General features: G+C 39.2%; 1 protein-coding gene across 1 annotated transcript in view; it reads right to left on the reverse strand.

The window, feature by feature from the left end:
* Positions 1-592: 592 nt before the first annotated feature.
* SYNPO2 (synaptopodin 2) overlaps positions 593-20852 on the reverse strand; it is an 88034-nt gene continuing 67774 nt past the window's right edge. Inside the window, exons 4-5 of the mRNA XM_074588481.1 lie at positions 16224-18403; positions 593-1501 (exon numbers count right to left, since the gene is read on the reverse strand). Of these exons, the coding sequence (XP_074444582.1) occupies positions 935-1501; positions 16224-18403 (2747 nt within the window). The 3' untranslated portion in view covers positions 593-934. The remainder of the gene's footprint in view (positions 1502-16223; positions 18404-20852) is intronic.

A 20852-nucleotide genomic window follows, 5' to 3' on the forward strand; every position in this document is an offset into this window, starting at 1 on the left:
CCAGACACTGTAGCAGTAAATGTTCAACAAGTAGTGCATTTCACAGAGAAATAAAGGCTGTTCGGCCTCTGTCTTGTTTGATAGTTTATTACAAAATTAACTTGCAATCCAGTTTAAATACACTCTAAATACTTTCCTCATCCATTTTGTTGTTCAGCTGTCATGGTCCTGATCTCTATTAATAACACCTTTCTTCCTGTTGTGTTCAGATTATGTGATTAATTACAATACGTAAAACTTCTTCGAAACTGTCTTGAAATCCATCTGAAATGGATGGCTGCACAAGATGGCATATATCTACACGTTGGAGGGATTCAGGTACCATGAGCACAGATGTATTTTAACTGTTGCCACAGTAAACATGTATATTGATTTACTTTGCTTAGCTCATTTTAAAAATGCAGTAAAGAAAACACATGGCAAATAAGCCAGTACTTCCAAGTGTTCCACTGCCGTTGGAACTTTCCCAAGTCTGGTTATATCTAGTACCTTGGAACTCAGTTGTCAAACATACCCAGAAAACCTACAAGATCATGTAAAATACTTCTTGCCTTTAAAATGCCCTTATTTTACTTTTCCTTTTTTTTTTTTTCACATTAACTTAACTGCAAGCACTTGTACTGTCTCTGTCTACATCCTTCCTAGATTTTCTATTGAGCACATTGGTTGCCCCACTTTCATCCCACCCCTCACCCGAAGAAATGTGTGTTTTTGCCTTTTGACGAACAGAACAATCTTAGGTTAAGTGTAAAACTGAGTCTATTCTAGAGGCTGCTAGCCCTGCAATCATGTGAAAACTGTGCTCCATTCAATTTTGCCTCCTCGTTTCTTTAGTTCAGAGGTGGTCAGGCCAGCAAGAAACTTTCCTTCCCCAACTCAAATCTAAGGCTTGTAAAGCTGGAAGAAGGGAAGATATTCCAGGCCCTTCAGCTGCTCATGTTGGACGCCTCCATCCCCTTGGCTGTGGGTTGTAGTTTGAATCAGCTGTTGACAAGCAATAGTCAGACCTGGAATCCACGGACATTATATCAGGATCTGTTCTGGACCGCTGACTGCAGTAAGGAGACTTCAGCTGAGAGCCAGCCCGTGTGGTGGCACCTGGGGCAGACAGGGAGCTTTTGGGGGGTGATACAATACCCGATTGCTTCCCTCCTAATAAGGCTACACTACCACTTGGGGCTGGAGGCTCATAAGAAACTTTTTGTTTCCATCCATCTGGTGGCTCAGGAAGGGTTTTCCTGCGAGCAGCTGATACTATGTTAGCAGCAATGGATTCCTGGATATTTTGGGGCCCAAAAGCTTCATCCACTAGGCCAAGAGGGGATCTTGCCGCTGCTTCCCAGGGAGTCGGTCTCTTGCCAGGCCTGTCGGCTGCTGTGTCTGGCTTGCTAAAGTAATCAGGAGCAGGCTGAAATATAAGAGGAGAAGTAGGAGACATGGCTCGAGAAATGAATGAAGAAGGTCTCCCAGGAAGTGATAATGAGCGTCCACTGCTTCTTTCCTAGGAAAACAAAATATGAAATACAGTTACAGTTATTAAACAACAAAAAAGGAAGCTCCTTCTCTTCACTTCCAAACTGGAACACCAGACCCTGAAAACACGTGACATCCTGGCAATCCCTTTTTATGTGTATGGGTACTCTTTAGTACTTTAATTTAGTGGAAAGATAGGAAGTATTAAAAAGGAGACGGAGAAAGGAACAGGAACAAAGACAGAGCAAATTGAATTTTTAAGGAAAGCAAATAGACCAAAGGCAGGCTTTTACTGAAAAGGTACAATTGCGTCAGCAGTTGCGTGGCTTTTCCGCTACTTAGCTAGTGTGCCTTGTTCTGAAAAGACTGTTCTTAATAATGAAAAAGGAAGTCATGTTGTGACAGTTCTGTGTGTGTTTACAAGATTCTTTCTAACGTGCAGGCACAGCCTAATTTATTTGATAACAGGTTCTGTCTGGGACATCTGTCTGAGAATTTATCTTTGGCAATCTTGTTCTAAGAAAGGCATTTCTTACTCTAATATTATTAGACTTTTCCTAGGTTTTACTTTTCAGAGCACAAAAATGAAAACAAAAAATTGAAGAAGTTAGTGCAATCATTCACTTCGTACCCTTACAGGACACTACTTAACCTGACTTCTTTAAAAGGCAATGCCCCCAAAATTTCAGTACATTCCGACCCATTTATGGGAGCAATCCATTCATATTTGACAAATCCTAATCTTCTTAGTAATGCAGCACTTTGAAACAGAAACTGTGTTCATGACAAGGTTCTGCTGCAACAGTTGTTTGGCAGCATACGAAACAGGTACAGTATTTTTCCCAAGCCAGACATGTTCTTTGTGTTACACAGATAAATTACATTGTTCTTACCAAGTAGTCTCTATACATGTGGTTCCTAAACTCAGTGATTTACACCCACTCAGATCCTGAGGTTTAAATGCCTTTAAGTCTGAAATCCGGTGTGAAATTCCAGGCTCTTTTGCCAGAGGCTTTGCTAGAATTTCATTCAAACAACATTGGCCTATGTTAGTTTTTCTAATTAGCTTCCAAAACTTAAAATACTGTGAGCATGATCTAGATACCAACCAACAGGTATCTGATCATACAAGGAATAGCTTCTTTAGCAAGGATTCACATAGAAATGTTTTATAGTCTTTTCCATCACAGGATCTTGACACATTTAAGAAACTTAAAAGAGCTCTGCTTCACGTAGACTTTTAAGTTGTGTTTTAATGTCAGCCTTGTATATGAGAGATGGAAACTGAGAAGGAGACTGCCGAGTTCATTAGTTTCAGTCAGTTTGGTGGTGCTCAGTCTGAATCTCTTAAAAAGGTTTAGAGTGACACACAGAGGTCATGTAATGAGAGTTTTGACGGGTTTCACAACTAATGCTTTATAACAGGACTATCCTTTCACCTCTTAGCTATGACCAGCTATTCCCAGTTTGCAGTTCCAGATAGGAAACTCCCTACCATAATTAATCCTACCCCCACATACTTACGCCAAATTTTCATGAGGTTCTACTTCTATCCAGAAAAAAAGAATTCATTTTGGGCAACTTAGCTCAGTTAATTTTCAAGATTCCTCACTTAAACCTTGAGATGATCAAACATTAAAATGTGACTGATCAGAGCATCACATATAGACAGATCCCAACTGAGTACTCTAAGATGGTAGCATATAAAATGAAAGAATTTTTTGGAAGGCCAGTGAATAAAAGAAAATATAGAACTTTTTGCCCATAGATGAAGTTAAATACTTTCAAGAATGGGTTAAAGTTTCTTCATATCTTCACTGAATGGGAGGGATTTCTTTTTCTTACCTGGAAAATAACAGTCCAGGTAATAGATCATGCTTGGGGTCAATGAGTGGCAGACCCAGATAGGCTGGTCAGAATACTGCTTCTTCCTCTAATGTGTTACAATTTCTTTCTTCACTGAATCCACAGAAAAGAGCTTATTCAGCAAGCCTGGTTAGTGCATTTTGTGTAAATTATTGGCAAGAATAATTTTTTTAAAAGTGCAAAATCAAAAGAGGTATGCAAAATGAGATACAGTTTCCATTAGAAATTAATCTGATAACCTGAACCATGAAACTGAGAAGATAAGGTTTTACTGATGGATGAGAAAGTAGATCAAACAGGTTCACCTAGTTAGTCTACCTGTGGTAACTGCTCTCAGGAAGGTTCTAGAACATTGTCTGTGCTGAGTAGACAGAAGATTTCCCTTTTATTTAATGGAGATTCCAGTTCCAATCCCTGTGAGTACTTTGTAGGATTCCAGAGACACAGACGGAAATGATACTGTTGAAAGAAGTGTCGTATAAAATATCTGACTTTTCAAGACAGTTGGATAAAGATACTGTTTAGTCTGTCGCATTTAGAGAAAAACTCCAGAGTTCATCAAGTTGCAGAGTTTAATCAGAGAATTATGAGTTATCAAGTGTATTTCACTATTCGTCTAACAAAATGGGCCATTCTACTATGTTACAAAGGCAGAAGTTTAACTTGTAAAAGCAGAAATAGTGTAGACAAAATTAAATCTTCACATTGTAGTGCATTCTACATTTTTTTTAGTACAGGTATTAGGTCAGACTCAACAGAAAATCAAGATCGTTAATGGAAAATAAGATATTATTCTGTGATGATGGAAACTATTCTACCGATAGCTTTGTTATCATATAAGGCAAAGAAGGGGAACTGGCAGAAGAGAGCTAAAATGACCTCATAGAAAAAAACCTCTCTATGAATCAAACAATGCAGTATACAGGAACTAGCACCGAGTTTTGACAACCAGATTTGGGGATGAGTGTTTTACTGGCTTAGAGAATCTCCTATGTCCTTAATTTGGAAGACCTCAATAAACAAGTGTTTGTACTTCAAATCTTATCCACAGCACCTCTAATGCCGTGTAAATCATAAATTCAGCATGTAAGGGTTGTTGTAGAAAAAGGAGGATCTCAAATACTGATAATCTGGGGACTATTATTACACCTTCTGAACTGGTCCTTATGGGAAAAAATGCAATAATGCAAAATACTTTGGATATGGAAGATTTTAGTCTCACAGGCAACTAAAAATCTTTTCTCCATTTTGGTATGAGATTCTGCTCAGTTTATTAGCTTTTGTGCAGCACGGGCCTGTATTTGGCTAGAATGTTAGGCCTTGCAGGAAGATAGGCAGTCAGCAAACTGGAATATCAGTAGTGCCTTGGGAATGAGCTTTGTTATGCTAAAATTCCTTGTATTCATTTTTTGTTTTGTTTTTAACTTTAGTCAGGCTCTCAGGGATAAAATGACTAAGTTAGGAATCCGAATCGTTCATAATGTCTCATGAGGTGAAGAATGTTTCATTATGTAAGGATGGCTTTCCTTGGCTCTGAACAGGATTGCTCAGTGATCACTCTATTAGATGAAAACATCTGTGTTAGATTTTTTCAGTGGAATTCAATTTGTGGACTGCCAGGTAACCTCCAGCAACTGTCACAATTTACCTGGCCAGGGAGAGATTGTACCAATTTATCTGGAAAAAAATATTGCCTTGAAAGTTGATAAATATTATCCTTTTCTACCTCAGAACGCCAAGGTAAGAATAGTTATTTCAAGTCTTGTCCATTTTGCCAAAGTACTATTTGAAAGCACTGGCTTTCAATTTGCCAGAGTAGCTTTTGCATTTTTTTTCATTGGTCTCCTGGATCACGCATATTAATGTACATTTCTGGACTTCATCTTAACAGCCATCATCTGAGAGACTTCATTCTAACAGAAGAACAGACTAGTTTATCCAGAGAATACCCCAGTGGACAGCTTTGTTAGGTGCTAAGTATCTTGTTTGGAGACTAGGTACATTGGGTACAGTGAACACATTCCGTAAGATCTGTATCACTGAAGATAATCAATGATTATTTCCTTCTGGATGATTGTTCAATCCACATTCAAATCACAGCAACAAAGTTCCTGCTGCAAGATCAAACTGTCGGCTGGATGATTCTCATTTCTAGGCAGTTCTTTAGCATACTTGGTCTGGTTTTGATATTCTGGGAGCAGTCAAATTCTTCTCCTTTTCCATTTGGTAGCTTGTATTTAGATACAATTATGATGATAGGCTGGTTTTTAACTTTAAAATTCTGAAATGTGAAATTGTATATCTATTTCCTCTAGATTTGGTAAAGCAAGGATTAGTCTCTCCTTCCATGAAGGAAGGGCTGAACAATCTTGTGTTTTTAACTAATTTTGGATTGTGAGAGGACAAAATTTACTACGGCAAATAGTGTTCCAGATGATTTACTTTGAAAAAGGCTGAAGTACTTTGTCCTTTCCGTAAGGGTCTGAAGGAATTTGAGGAAAAAGTTAAGAGAGAGCCCCACTTACTTACTAATTTCCAGTTACAACGTTGTGTGTGGCTGTGCGACTTTTGACAATAAAGGCCTTTCTACTTGTCAAGTACTGGTAGAAGAGAAAAGTAAGATATTAGAATTAGGCCTTCGCTACTGCAAAATGACTATGTGGAAAAGTAACATAAGAATGCTGATAACCTGTCAGAAATTCAGTTAGCTCAGTTTGGAGCTGCATAAATGAATGAAAATGAGTGTTTTCCATTATCATTTAATCTTTATCCGTATATGATTATCAAAATACAATACAGTTATGCCTATAAAAAGCAAATGGCTGAAACTGTTGGCCACAGGCACGTTACCTTTCTTTGGAATAGGCAGTGTATTTCTTCTAAGCAAGAATATTTGCTGCCACCTTCTGGACTTTTATATTGCACAGCTTGGAGGAAGGTCTTAGATGATGAAGCCTGGTGAGTGAACATTTGAAAAGCAAGTGCAAAGCTGGTCCTAGTTTCTGATCTTGCTATTTTGTATGAACAATGAACGGGTTTTAAATTGAGGCTTTACTTGAGAAAGTAAAGGTTAATGATATTTTTTCTAAAATTAAAGAAAATAAATATTAATTATATTGTAATACTTGAAGGTGGTGGCACTATTGTTGCTGAACATATCCAAACTAAAAGATAAATTATCCAGTTCCTTATAATTTTCTTATCAAATCTTTCGAACTGACATTTTCAGTCCTAGTTGTTTGGGGTTTTTTTTTATTTACTTAATCTCAAATGATCCAACCATTTCAGATGCATTTCAGCCAAATGAACCTGTATAGTTCAACCGTTTTAAAGAGTCAGATTACGGAAAAATAAATGTCAATGACAAAAATTTCTAGCATCCTTTTCCATGAAAAGTGGTACCACTACATGCTTTAGAACTGGTTCGAGACTAGTCTTTGTATCCGAAGTGTCTCATATTTCCATGCAAACTTGCCTATGTATATTCAAGCTGAGAGCCTTAGACAGGCTCAATGAGAGCACCTTGCTTTTTACAGCTAGTTCCTGAGAACTCTGTTAGCAGCGATAATATTCTGTTAGGCAGGAGGATTTTATTCATTATTGCGGGTCTAAACTGCTGTAGGCTGTGATGTCTTTGGGCAGCACACAGGAAAACAAAGAGACTGTCCTTGTCCTTTCTCTGCCTGTGTAACCTGAGGCTATGTGTACCCCCATGGGCTGGAGAAGTCACTGGGGTGTTCCACAGCTGGGTGCACAGCTGGGTTTTCATTCACAAAAAAGTCATGCATGCAGGCCTATGGTGCATACCCGTGTCTCTTCTACCATCAGGTCTGGACCTGAGGCTGCACACTCACTGATCAGGACTGAGATGCCCTGCAGAGCACAGCTTTCCCTTGGCAGAGGCCAAGACCTCCTGTCTGTGCCCAAGCGGCCTCAAAGGGAACGTCTGATTTGAATGCAGGGAGGCAAGAAGCAGACTTTCAACAGGGTAGAAGAAACAGACAAGGGAAGGACAGAGAAGAGACTGGACCAGAAAGCAAAACCAGAAGCTGGTAATGCTTGATACAGAAGGAAAATCTGTATTCAACAGTGGCTTGGAGAGTGATGAGGCTAGGACCTGATGGCCAAGGCTCCTGAGCTTGGAGGAGAAGCTTAAGGAATGGAAAATTGACCTGTATTGCTCTCAATGAGGCTACGATGAAGAGACAAGGAAAAGAAAAAGATTAATAAATGGGGCAAGAAAGGTACGCTTAGGGAAGAGAACCTGTGCACACTACTGTGTACTTTTCTCCAGAGTTCCAGGGAAGTTTCTTCCCCAGAGAAATGGAGTTTGTCCTTCCTTGGAGTCCCTGCTGTCAGAAAAGACTGTGAATCCCCGTTGGAAACCCGTGTCATCCTCCTGGTGCTGATTTACAGGTGGGATGTCAACATGTGTTTGCTGCCACTCACTGTAGCAACGTGACGGCAGTTGTCTATTGTGGTTCAAGCCATGCTGGAGGAACCTCTTGGTTACAGTATGCTATATGATAGTATTCTGGTGTTTGGTTTGTTGTTCTTAGAAAGCCTTTGGGTCTGAAACACACAAAGCTACCTTGAAGCAATATTAGTGAAGTTGGAAGCTGAAGTATTCCAAAACTATGAAATGCAAGCCTTATTGCCCAGTGCATATGCATTTTGATTAAATTTCACAACTTCTGCCCCATCCAATGCTGTTTTGGGGCTTCATTTAGGAAGTACTAGGATGATAGAGCAAAGGAGTATATTGTGCAAAAGGTGCTTTCACTGGATGGATTTCATAGCTCGTCAATGAGGATTCCCTTTCTGGGCTTCCAACTGGAGACCTGTGATCTGCTAACACTCACAGACTGATGTTAAGGACCACATGCTTTGATACGGTAACTAGTTCATGTGCAACTGGACTCAGGATTCTAAGTGTCTTGAACTGGATACCCAAGGCTACTGAGTGTCCTCAAATCAGTGCTGCACCCTTCATCCCTTATTTACTCATTTGTAGAATGCAATAGTGTCAAAATGAACTGTGGCTTCTGACTGACTTGGATACTAACAAAAAAAATTACGAGGAAATGATTCCGCATGAAGAACACACTTGGAAGAGTGTATATTAAGTAAGGAATAGTGCTAAGCATGGAACAAGGTCAAAACAAAACAGTGAAGAGCTATTCATCAAGTGAACGGTACCATTCTGTGCCCTGAATTGCGTCCGGAGTTCTACAGAAAAAAAAAAGAAGATGATGCAATGATTACGGATGTTTTAATCACACAAATGCCCAGGACGGTTGGGTTAACATTCATTCTAGGTGCCTCGTGTTTCAATCTAAGCAATAGTGTTTCATTTTGTTTTTATCATAATTACATAGGGTCAGGTGCTTGCTTCAGTACTGTACCTGTAGCAGTGCCAAGTCTGTCAAGTTTCTCTCCAAAATACCTCTCTGAAAGTAATCTTAGGATGGGAAAAGTTTATAATTTTGTACGTCTGAAATGCCGACAGCTGTGCAATAGGGTACAGTGCAGGTGGAGATTTACATCACCATAAAAAGTTACGTTGCTGCCTCTCATTTTGTGTAATCTTTTTAATTTTTAATGGAATGCTATAATGAAAATTTTTGTCTCATTTGTCATACCTCTGCACTTCCTGATATCAGCCAAACAAGCAGCAAGGAAGTATGTGGAAACCTTTTCTGAAGAAGCTTAACAGCCCTGTTCGATTCATAAAAGATACTCAGGTAGCATGGCTAGGACTTGCAGAAATATCTGTACATATCTAAACCTGTTTACTTAACTAAAGAAAATTAAACTGCAGGCAGATTTTGAGGTTTTCTGCTCACCTCCTTAGGTTCCACTTTTAAGTTATAGTCCTGATGTGGGAAAATTACCAAGACTAGGAAAAAAACTAAGTGTACCCAGATGCCCATGCTTTCCTTTTGTTCACAGTAATAAAGCCAGGTACCAACAACAACCTGCACAGTGAGAGTATAAGAAGCATTTTTACAGATTGAAGAAAAAATCTCTAGTGGTTATTAACTTCTTTTTTTAAAAAAGGGGTGGTTTTGCAAAAAAAAAATCTTTAAAAAATTGAAGATATTTGTCCATAGGTCATTACTGTATGGAAACTTCTGCTTCTAATATAAATGTATTGAATTCTTTGCTTTGCAATCAGTTAAAGCTCATACTGAAATCAATGAGTGTTGTGATCCGTGTCACTCTTTCTAATCCAACATGTGTTACAGTATTTGGGAGTGAATTTTATTTCTGTAATGTTCCTCCTTTTCTTCTGTTTGTTGTGCATTTCTTAAATCAGTTACAGTCTATTGTTTCAGATATAGGTGGAAACATCAAGAGAAGCACTTCATCTGTTCAACAGTTTAGTCTTTACACCTGTTTAGAAATGACCAGCTTATCTTTGAATTGCCTGGAATTATGAAGGGACTCTGTTTTAAGATATCGGTCTTAAAGGCATACAAAAGAATCAAAGATTCTTCTTGTTTGAAAACACTTACTATTGTCATATCGATTACCCCACAGGGGAAGCCTTCATCCAGATAGTCAATCTGTAAGCATGATTCAGTTATTTTTCTCATAGCTGAGTTTCCTCAGCCTAAAGGAATGTGCAGTTATAACATACTACCACACAGGTTTGTGCAGGTTTCACATGCACTGAAATTAAGAACAGTTTGTCAAGGTCATTACAAACAGGAATAGATTTTTGCCTATTAATACCGCAGAGGATAACAGAGACTTGATTAGCATGCTATATAAAGATAAAGTCTTTTCCTGCCTTACTCAAGGAAGCAAATGTTAAAACCGTGGAACTATCATCATATGGTTAGTCTTAGCTCCTAAAGGAGGAGTTCAAGTCTGCTTCTGTAAAGATATTTCCAACATCGAATTTCACTGAGCTTCAGGATTTTTCCTACTTTTTAAATCATTTGATAAAAAACCTAAGTGCTTCCCGTAGTAAGCAACCGGCCTGAAGTGCTCTTGTAAGAACAGTCATTGTGGAGTTGTGACGGTGGCACCGAGTGTGCTATGAAATTACCAGGCTCATGTGTTTTCCCAAGAAATCTACCAGCGGTGAGTAATTCAGAGCCTCTGAATCCGCAGGTTTTTGAAGATCTTGTCAAGTTTCTTCTTTGTATAATGTTTCTATTGCAAGCTGAGTAGACTCATTATAAAATAACATTATGCCAAGCTGTGTAATTAAGGTTTGCACTTGCCATGCCGAACTGCCAAAGTGATCAGTGGAGTCCTGGGTGTTTGATTTCAGGCAAAGTTGTATCATGTTTTGTTAAAAAGGCAAGACTGGAAGAGTGGATCTTTTTATAACCAATCGTTTTTTATTCTTAAAGCTACGGAATCTGGAAAAGGATCCTGGAAAAAGAGAGGAGAAAGATTTTGCAAATCGTTAGTTGCGAAGAGTGCTGTCGTTTCACTGGTATTTCCCTACCTCATAGTGAACACAGGATTCCCCGCAGAAATGCTGGAGCAGCAGAGCATGATGGTAAGGCTGGTCCTTTGTTGAGTTGTCGTCCTGGATACTTGATAAACAGTGCTTCTCCCAGATCGCATCATCTGGTGTCAAGTTCTCTTTCTGATTGCTTATAATCTTCTATCAGAGTTCACCTTAGCATTTTTGACAACTCTTGTGTATAGGAGCTGTCTAGGATAATATGTTTGTAGATCTGCTGTCTCTCAAAGCAATAGTCTCTTGAGAGGGCCTGCTTTTTTTTAAAGCTCACTTTTTTCTTTTTGCTGGGTATTAGCATTTCGGTTCTTTCACAATATCTTTTTGTAAATAGTAGAGGAAAAAAGTCAGGCCCAGTGATGTGAGCACTCTGTCGTCCTAGAGTAATCTAAACAATTTCAACAAAAGGCTGGAAATAGTCAGCCATCTCTGTGCAGAATAATTAAACCCTTCTTGCTGATTGTTTTCTTTTCTTGTACCTTCAGTATTTCACGATCCTCCAATCGGTGTTTTATCCTGGGCGATCTCTGCTTTTTTGCTGGAGTTTCCTCCCCATTGCTTGGCTCCCTCTAATCCTAGTAGTTTTTTCTCTCAAAATTGCTGCTCTGCCCCTTAGCACTTATTTTCCTATCTGAACCACACACCAGCCCCTCACTTCCTAGCTTTTAGAGCCTGCCGATACCTCAACCTGTTAGTATTTCTTTGCTTCAAATACAAATTCGTGTGAATTCCCAACATTCATTTTAGTGTGAATAATAACAGCACACTGCCAAAACCAAAGGGAACTCATTGCCACACGATAGCTGTGGTGACAGCAAAATGGGTCACTGCAGTTTTAGGGCTGATTTTGTGCTGAGTCTTGAACGTCTCATATGAAATAAAATTAGGTATACAAAATAAAATAAATAAAATAAAACTAGGTGTATAAAATGAGGGTGAGTGCAAGAAGACTTCAGACAAAATTTAACTGGAACCTCCTTCTGATGGCTGATCTCAAAATGGCGTTGGCTTGATCTCAAAGTGAATTGCCAGTGCTTCTAGGAGAGAATTGGGCATTCCCTGCTGCAGGGCTTGATATGAGTGTGTTATAAAGTCCCACCCCATCAGCCAGGTGCTTTTGGAACCAAGCAGCTTAGTGTCACTGGATATTGTCACATGTCTTAGGACACTGGCAAAATTATTTCTTCCATAAAAGAGCAGAAAGAAAAAAAATTAGGCTTACTTTTCAGAGATGGTAATGTTTACTCTGTAAATTTTCTTGTAGAAAAAGAACATTGAAATATCTTTCTGTTTGTTTCATAATACGTTATTTTTTGCTGAGCAGGAACATTGTAAGAGTGGTTCCTCTAGAGAAGTGGGGAGACGTTAAGCAGTTCTTTGTTCAAGAACTAAATGTTGTCTTTTATTTTTGCAACAGAAATTTTAAATTTTGTCTAAAAGCTACTCATCTCAAAACCAAAACTTTTCAATTTAGGTTTTACAACAAGAGGTTTATAGCTGAATCAGAAATTGGAAGTATATAAACCCTTGATAGAGGTAGCTGTATGAAAAGGCTGTATAGAATGTGAGATCCAAACTGGTGCAGGGTAATACCTCCAGTATGTGCTGTAATTGAAAGTGCTAAAATCAACATAAAGCACTTCAATTTCTCTTTTAACGTGAACATACTGCAAGTATTGTTATTAGGGGTGGCCTAAAATTCACCGTTAAATGTGCTTACATCGTAGGCATAACAGTTGATCTTGGTAGCCTTGTCATATTATATTGAAATAATTCTAATAGCTTTTTCAGAAAATCATTTACAAAAGCTCACTGCCCTTTCAAAGTGAAACTTCAGATGGCTTCTCTCTACACAAACCATTTATTTTCTTGACATTTCAGTTATGTTTGACACCATCATTAGCTTTTAATTTGGACCCATGACGTTGAACAGCTCAACTTTCTTCTAAATATCTGCTTCACAAGAGATTACATTTTGGATAAAACTGCTACTTTATGTAGGCTAGTCTTCTGAAAAATGAATAAGAATTACAGACTTACCTGGTTAGTAAAAAGAGTCTCGAAGCCAAGTTGGATCCAAGCACTATGCATGTAGAATGACGTGTATATATGAAATTGAATTCAGAGTTGGACTTTGAATGGGATTTTCAAAAGATCTTAGCTGATTCAAGAGGACTAGTGTCACTGGGGCTTTTGCATTTAACTCTTACTGGTGCTTTCAAAAATCCTTCTGTCATTGCTATGGGCCATATGAAATACTTGTATTTGAATAACAGGAGAAAAATCCAAATGTGATCAAAATCCAAATTTTCAGCATATATGCACTTCCTTTTCCTTTGGATGAAGCAAAGAGAAGACAGGCTAATAGCTATATTTTATATTGCTATCACAGAAGTGGACTTTTTGCTTATTGCTGTAAACATGCATATGATTTAGTTGAATTCGTAAGTGAATTTTTGGATTGTGCTGAAAATGAAAGAAAGAACAAATTGATTTTAAAGATGACAATTACGCATTCCTGTCTTTCAGATGAATTTAGTTCTAGACAGATGACTTAGGAAACTGAAATGTTCCATTTCATTCCGCAGCTCTCCTCTAGCTCCTGTTAACTTGACTTCTGTCTTTCTGGAGAGCTGATTTCCTTTGGATGAGAATGTATCACAGCCTTACCTCTTGTTTCTTCTGCTATAATTAGAATAATAATGCTTGTTATTTCCTTCTTGGGAAGTGGTATGCCATGTAGGCATATATAAACCTAGAAGTTAGATTTCAGTAATTTACGTATTTCGCACAGAATACTCGGTAGCTGGTGATGAATTCCAAAAGTTACTGACCTGAGACTGAAATGACCTAGGGGGCGTGCTGTGTAGGCTGCTTTATCTTGTTAGTAACCACATGCATCAACATCAACGCTTGTTGTACAAGTACAAAACTGCTAAAAATCTCCTCATTAGGGAAATATTCTTGGGGTGGTAGGGTGAACAAGTGCAGAAGTGTGATTATAATTTAAAGCCATATTTTACAGGAGGAGACTGGCAGTAAAAACATATAAGGCAATGTGAGGCTGATTGGATTTCTGTGTATCTCTCTAGCAGCACTACTAATCTTTGGTAGGGTATCTCTATTCCGAGTAGATACTAGCATCTTAAACTTCTACCTAAAATAGTATAGGTAACTTCAGATAAAACTGAAGGAGGGAGGAAAGGAAAGGAGAAAAGGAAGGGGAAGGAGAAAAGGGAGGGAAAGAGAAGGGGAAAGGGAAGGGGAGGGACAAGATTTCGTATTAATGGGATAGCATAGAAAATAGATTTCCCCTGAAATACACTGTCAGTCTGTACATATAAGTGAAACAAAAAGATAGCAACCAAAGCAAAGAAAAAAAAAACCCAAACAGGCAGAGAAGAAAGGGACAAGTTTAATGATAGAAGAAAAATACAGATATTGACAGTGAAGAACAGATAGAAGGGAGATCTCCAAAGGATTAAAATATTGCTACTTTCTGTTTCCGGGTAAGTGCAGTGTAATTCTTTCTTGAACTTTCCAAACTATTTTTTCTTTCAGAATTTCCCATCATTCTCCTGAATTTTAGGAGGGAGATGGATCACTTGGTCATTTTCTTCTGACTGCAGTCAGTATCCCAATCCAAAATTTAAAGGGGAAAGTAAGATTTTGGAGGTCCAAAATTCAAAGGAGTGATTTTTATTGGCTTGATTAGACTTTGGTTCCGGTCTGCTTTCTGCATGTACAACCAAATGCATTCTTCTCAAGTTTGATTGCAGTTTAAGTTACCATCATGGGACCAAACTAAGGAGACGTTGTTCATTCTTGGGAATGTTTTCTTCATCAAGATAGATAGTTCTGCTAAAACCCCTATGATATAAAAGATCCGTAATCTGGTCTGTAGCTAGCTGGATGGTAGTTTAAACAAATATATTAACAGATTCTACCACCTTTATTCACAGTGTGATGCTTTAATCTTTAGCTTCACACTTAGGATGGATTTTAATACCCTTAGTTGTGTGAAACACCTTGTTTCAGACCTAGCACCACTAATGTTAACAGGACCGCTTACTGAAAAACGTGCTGAACTATTCAAATATAGCTCCTTGATTTCAGCAAGACTGTGTATTCACTGCAATATTGTACAGTAGGTTTCAAGACCACAGTCTCTTAAGAATTTTCTACAGTAGCAGTATTTCAATATGTAGGCCCTAATATGACAAGTAACAGGTGAAAGTATAAGACCAGAGTAAAAAGATTCAAAGTGGGAAGAAGCACTGAAAAGCCCCAAGTGAAAATAATAAAATGGGTACAGAGACCAATAGGAAGACATGGTCATATTTATGTTTTACTGTTAGGCACTAATTTCTGTGGCATATACTCCTCTGGTTGCAAGATCAGTACTCTTGAATACACGTATCCCTTCAGTTCTCAGTCACTGTGCTTTCACAAGAAACTATTGCATTACCTTGCAGCTGCAAAACCCAGCCCACCTTTCTGACTGTTGAACAATTTTGATTTACTGGCTTCTATCTTACTTGCTGGATTCAAAGCAAACCTTGGCTAAAAATATGTCTGCACTTGGGATGTCAAATTTCCCCAAAATGGGAAATCTCTTAACAATTTTTCCGGCTGTCTTAGCATCTCTTTTAGTCTTCAGAACACTCCATCATCTCTTATAGGACATTCTCTGTGAAATCACAGAGGCAATTCATGATTTTGGATCACAGCTGATCCACATAGCTTACAAACTAAGCCCCTGGCCGATCAACCAGATTTCTGTGGAAGGACCTCTGAGCCAGGACAGATTCTGACTGAACTCAGTGGGGCTCTGTGCAGGCCGAAGGTCTATCCGGTTGTATTCTGCTAGTGATCAGTCAGAGCCTAATACTGTATCTATTTTATGCTATGTTAGTAATACATATTACTAGTAATATAATTTAATAAGGCACTTCTTTAAAAAGAAAAAAAAAGTCCTCAAATCCCTAGGTCATTAGAACAAAGTTGGGGAGGGGAGCAGAAAGAAAGGTCTTCTCTATTAATTTGACATACCAGGAATATTGCTTACTGTTGTTTCTGTTGTGGTAGTCCTAAAGCAAAAACCTAGTGTCCTGCTTACGTAATACAATGGTATCTATTCATTTCAGGATGTTACGTGTATAAATCATCTGATAATATGCATAAATGTGCTAAAATTTATATCTATTTTGATTCCTTAAAAAAATTAAAATATTTTGGACCCAGATTTGAGGTGATACATCTGACGTTGTTAAGTAAGCTAAGGAATACTATTGGCACTGTTTCCATGCCAGGTTACCACTGCAAACAATTGGTTGCAAGCAAAATGGACACTAAGTTTTGGCTATAAGGTTTACTCTTCAATAATTGATGGCTTCCACACCTGTGCAGTGACGCCAGCTTTCTTTGCTGAAAATTTTGGCCTCGGAGCAGTAAACAAAGAAGATGTGGTGGTTTCTGGCTTAGAAAATGCAGAGTAGCTTGTAGGTGAATATGATTCATTTACTGGGAGAGAGGCATTTGACTGGAACGAAGGTTGCGAACTGTAGGCTGGCACGGAGTACACTGAAGATGCCCGGGCATTAGTAGGAGAGCCAGCACTAGGTGGTCTGAAAGGTAGAGCTTGCTTTGAAGGGGACAACTTCGACGTCTGCTTAATAGCAAGGCTTTCCTTATTACTAGGAGGTTGAAAAGTAAATAAAGATGCATCGAGCTGATAAGGTTGGTGTTTCATAATATCCAAAGCATTGAGACCTTTCTTAGGTTTTCTTTTTGTATTTTTGGTAGCAGCAGTGGACTTAGAGGAAGGCTTGGTAGCAGCAGGAGGATAAGATGGGCAGTGGATGGGATTATAAGCAACAGGTGGAGGTGCTCGGACATTAGATGAGTATTTCCAAGAGGCTGGTAAAGATGGAGTTGGAGATGAGGCTCGTGCCATGTTTGCCTGCACAGTCTCTGAATCTACCACGTACTTCTCCATTCGAGAGTGCCTTCTGGCAAATAACTGTGCTCCTTTTCCACTCATAGCTGGTGGCATCTCAAAGGGTGGCTTTGTTTCTCCAGCACTTGGTGTGACTGGTGTCTTGGGTGTGTGGTTTGGACTCGCTAGGGTTGCCTGAGGCCCTTTGAAAGGACCGGCTAGGTCGAGAGTACTTGGGGGGTGGACAGGAGAATGAGGATACTGTGGAGATTTGGGTGGTGCAGGATATGCTGCCTGAGGTGAGGCTGGTGCTGGGAAAGAAGGAGCCTTGTTAGAAGACACAGCTGGAGGTGACCAGACTGGTGACACTGGAGTACCAGCAGTAGGAGAGACCTTGAGTGAAGGCTTTGGAGCAACAGGGGGAGGGGCCTTTTGCTTAGACGCTTGAGTCTGCATGAAATTGCAAGCTTCTGCTCCCAAACTGAGGTAGTCTTCTTCAGGTCCGGACTCAAAACCAGCTCCAGTACCTTTTTTGCCCTCTGCATTGTGTACAAGGGACAACAGGGCAGGATTAGGACTTACTTTGGGTGCTTCCTTGAAAGTGAACATAGGTTTTGAAGTGCTTCTTCTCTTTGCCTCTTGCAGTATCCCAGTTCTTTTGGCTGGCACCGCAATCCTTTCATCTCTGGATGCTATGTGTTCTGCTGGCTCGGTGGGTGACCACACAGTTGGGGCAGCTCTGTTTGCCACAGGAGCTGAAACAGGTCTGTATAAAGCCTCAAGTGGTGGGCTAATAGAGCAGTAAGGAGGTGGTGCTGGTATATCTGAAAGAGGACTAGTGACATTTCTTACGGGTGAAAATGGTGCAGCTGCCCGGTTTTGAACTCCAGACGGGAAGGGTTTAGCTGTTTTATTCAAAGACGCTGCTTTTTGTCCTGCAGAGGACTGAAAAGAGAGGTTTGTGTCTGGTGCTAAGCCAAAGCCATTTTGTTGTACCATTTTGCTATGATTTTGGCTCACGTCTGTGTAGCTTTTGCTCACACAGGTCTGCTGTCTCGACATTTCTTCCTCTTTTGTTTGATAGACTGAAGAGCTTACTTTCTGGAAGTTCTCTGACATGGTGGCTTCCCTTCGTTCCTCTGTGTGCACCGTGCGTGCCTTCATCTCCTCTTGCTCAGCTGTAATCTGATCCATCCTCTGTCGCCTCTTGGCAAACATGAGTGCCCCTTTACCTGTGCTCTCTGGAAGCGTCTGCATCTCGTCTCCACTTTTTGTCTTCTTTTCAACCTCAAGTAAACCACTGTCCCAGTCAAATGTCACAATCTTACCGTCGTTGTCAATGTCAGAGAAGAAATCTTCATCTATTTCTGACTCACTTGTTGCAAGCAAACTCACTTCAAAAGTGTTTTCTTTGTCCCCCTCTTCACCTTCACCTTCTTCCCGCTCGTCTTCGTCACGTTCTAACTCCCCAGTACCGTAGCTAACTAAAGTATATTTCCTCGCCCTTTGACGACGCTTCTTGAACATCAACACCCCCTTGGAATTCGGATTGGGAGCTGCTGTCAGCAGCAATGCAATACTTTTACATTTAGATTTGGCTTCTTTGACCTGCTTCTCCGACAGACTCTCACTTCGCCGGAGCCCTGTGGAAAGAATTGAAGTGCACACTTAATTGCATGCAGCCCAGAAAAATACAAGGAAACTAATAACAAATAGTTCTGCATTTATCTCTACTGAAATTTACCCACTGTCCCCTTACCCCCTATTAAAACATCTATTTTCTTTTGCACGGAGAGGTCATCATAATTAAACTTTTCCCACAATATCAACCTTGTTGTAAATTCCATACCCAGCATTCCTTAGAGTCACACCCGTGCAAGTTCAAAGGCTACATCACTTTCTTTAGGACTTTCTTAGTTCAACAGGAACATTGCATGTGTCTTTACGTCTAGTGCTCTTGATTTTTATTCCCCTAAGTAATCTCAGCAGCAACAGGCAGATGATATTTTCTCATTTATTGAGTTTCTATGGTCTGGTATTTACCAACTGTTTGCTCACAATTCCTAGGCTTACGGTAGGCATTCCCAGCCAGGCAGGTCCATGACTGCTTAACACCCGAGACCAAATGAAACTGAGTGTATTCTGTCTGACGGTGGCAGCAGCTCCTGCCATTTTTGCGTTTAGTTTGCTCATATGCATTACAAAATGTGTATAGTTGATAAAAGTCAGTATGTTTCTATGTATTAGCTATTTAAAAGCAAGTATACATCCAAAAAGCCTTACACAGATACCATTAACATTAACTTCCAGCCCCTTGGAAGACATGGGAGTTTGGCCAGGGTACACAATGAAAGCATGTTTCAGTCTTTTAACAAGCAGTACTTACCAGAAACATAATCCAAAATCGTATAGGATCTAACAGCTCCAGAATATTTATTTTTAAAATGTGGCAAGAATGAATACACATTTAAGAACTGAATGGAGGAGGCTCAACTAACTTCTCAAGAGTATTCACTAGCATATATCAATAATACATGTTTCTTAAAGCATAAATTACTGGTTTTCATCATGTCATGTGGAACAGGAATAGATGCAGCTGTAAAGCGGATAGATGCGCTGCACATCAGCATGACTGCTTCCTTGTTATGTGACATGGAGCATGTGCCTCATGGGACAACACTAGTCAGGTGGTGTTCCCGTTTCTTTCCCTTCCTTATATTCTACCACCGCATCTCATGAATGACAGCCTCAATAGCTTCTCCCTTTAAAAAAGCTAGAATTTAAAGCTGTTCCTGCCTAAATCAATGGTCCCCTTCCACTTAATTTCAAAAGGCAAAAGTGTGCCTCAGATATGAAAATAGAACAGTAAATTATTTAGTATATTTTTCTAGTGTAAGTAAAGCAAACTCATTAAAGAAAGCAATGTGATGTATTTTCTATTAGTGATCCTTTTAGCCATGTCAGTAGGTGGAGTCGGATACTTCTCCTATTAAAGACAATTGGAGTTTTGCCATTATGGCAGATGACAGCATGACTGGACCAATGGTTCTCACAAGAACCCATAAAAGAGAAAAGAGCATAGTAACTGAACCAGCAATTTGTAATATTTTATGTTGAGAGGGCCAAATCACAAAATCCTTGGCTCAGTCCTTTGACAGTCCAAATGCTCACAATAGTCATTTTCCAAAAGAACGGACTTTAGTGTTAGAGTGTCTCTGCAAACGGAAATGTTCTTTGCTTTCGAATAAGCTACTTGCATCAGCAGTGAGGGTTTTTCTAGGAAAGGGGTTCAGCAGGTACCTATACAGTTCTGTGAAAAGAAAAAATTGAAACTTTCCATTTTGTTAGCGTATTTTTTCTTAATTCATCTGAACAGTAACTTAATCGATAGTTTCAGAAGATGGCTGAAGTAACGTTACCTGCTCGGGTAAATATAATCTGATTACTATTTACAGAGAAAATTTCTGCTAAAGAGATCAAACACCTAGAATCAATGTTCTTCTCTAGTTTAGGCTTAAATGCTGCCTTATGAGTTCTTATTTTACAAAAAACATGCATAGTATTTCCTGCGCACAGATTATTGCCCTGTGCTTGGCAATTTGTTTGTTCTAATGTGTAGATTGTATTTTACAAATAATAATAATAATAATAATAATAGCAAACATTTTTCTAGATTAAATCGTTAGTTTCTAAGGATAATGATCTGCCAGTATATTAGAGGAAACTGAGATTGTCATAGTTGAGATGGGAAAAGGACAGAATCTACATCCTACTTGAAAGCAGAGTTTATCACGGAACACGTGGTTTGTTCCTTGTACTTTTGCCTTATGAGAGAGACACTGCAAGTAATTCCCTAAGAAAGACAGGCACAGTCCCACAGTTGGTTCTAAATTCGCAGCCAAAATGTAAAGCATGTGCACTTTTCTTTTATGCTTCATTTAATATGACAAAAATATGTGGATTGCATACAGACACTTAGGCATAAGTAACTGCTTAATCCACTTGCCAATAAGATACAAATGGTTATCATGCTAAAAATACGCTTACAGAGGAATTAGCAGTGGCTTAGCAGGCTAATTCCAACACTGCATA

The sequence above is a fragment of the Larus michahellis genome, chromosome 5 (assembly GCF_964199755.1).
Source record: "Larus michahellis chromosome 5, bLarMic1.1, whole genome shotgun sequence".
Taxonomy (NCBI): domain Eukaryota; kingdom Metazoa; phylum Chordata; class Aves; order Charadriiformes; family Laridae; genus Larus; species Larus michahellis.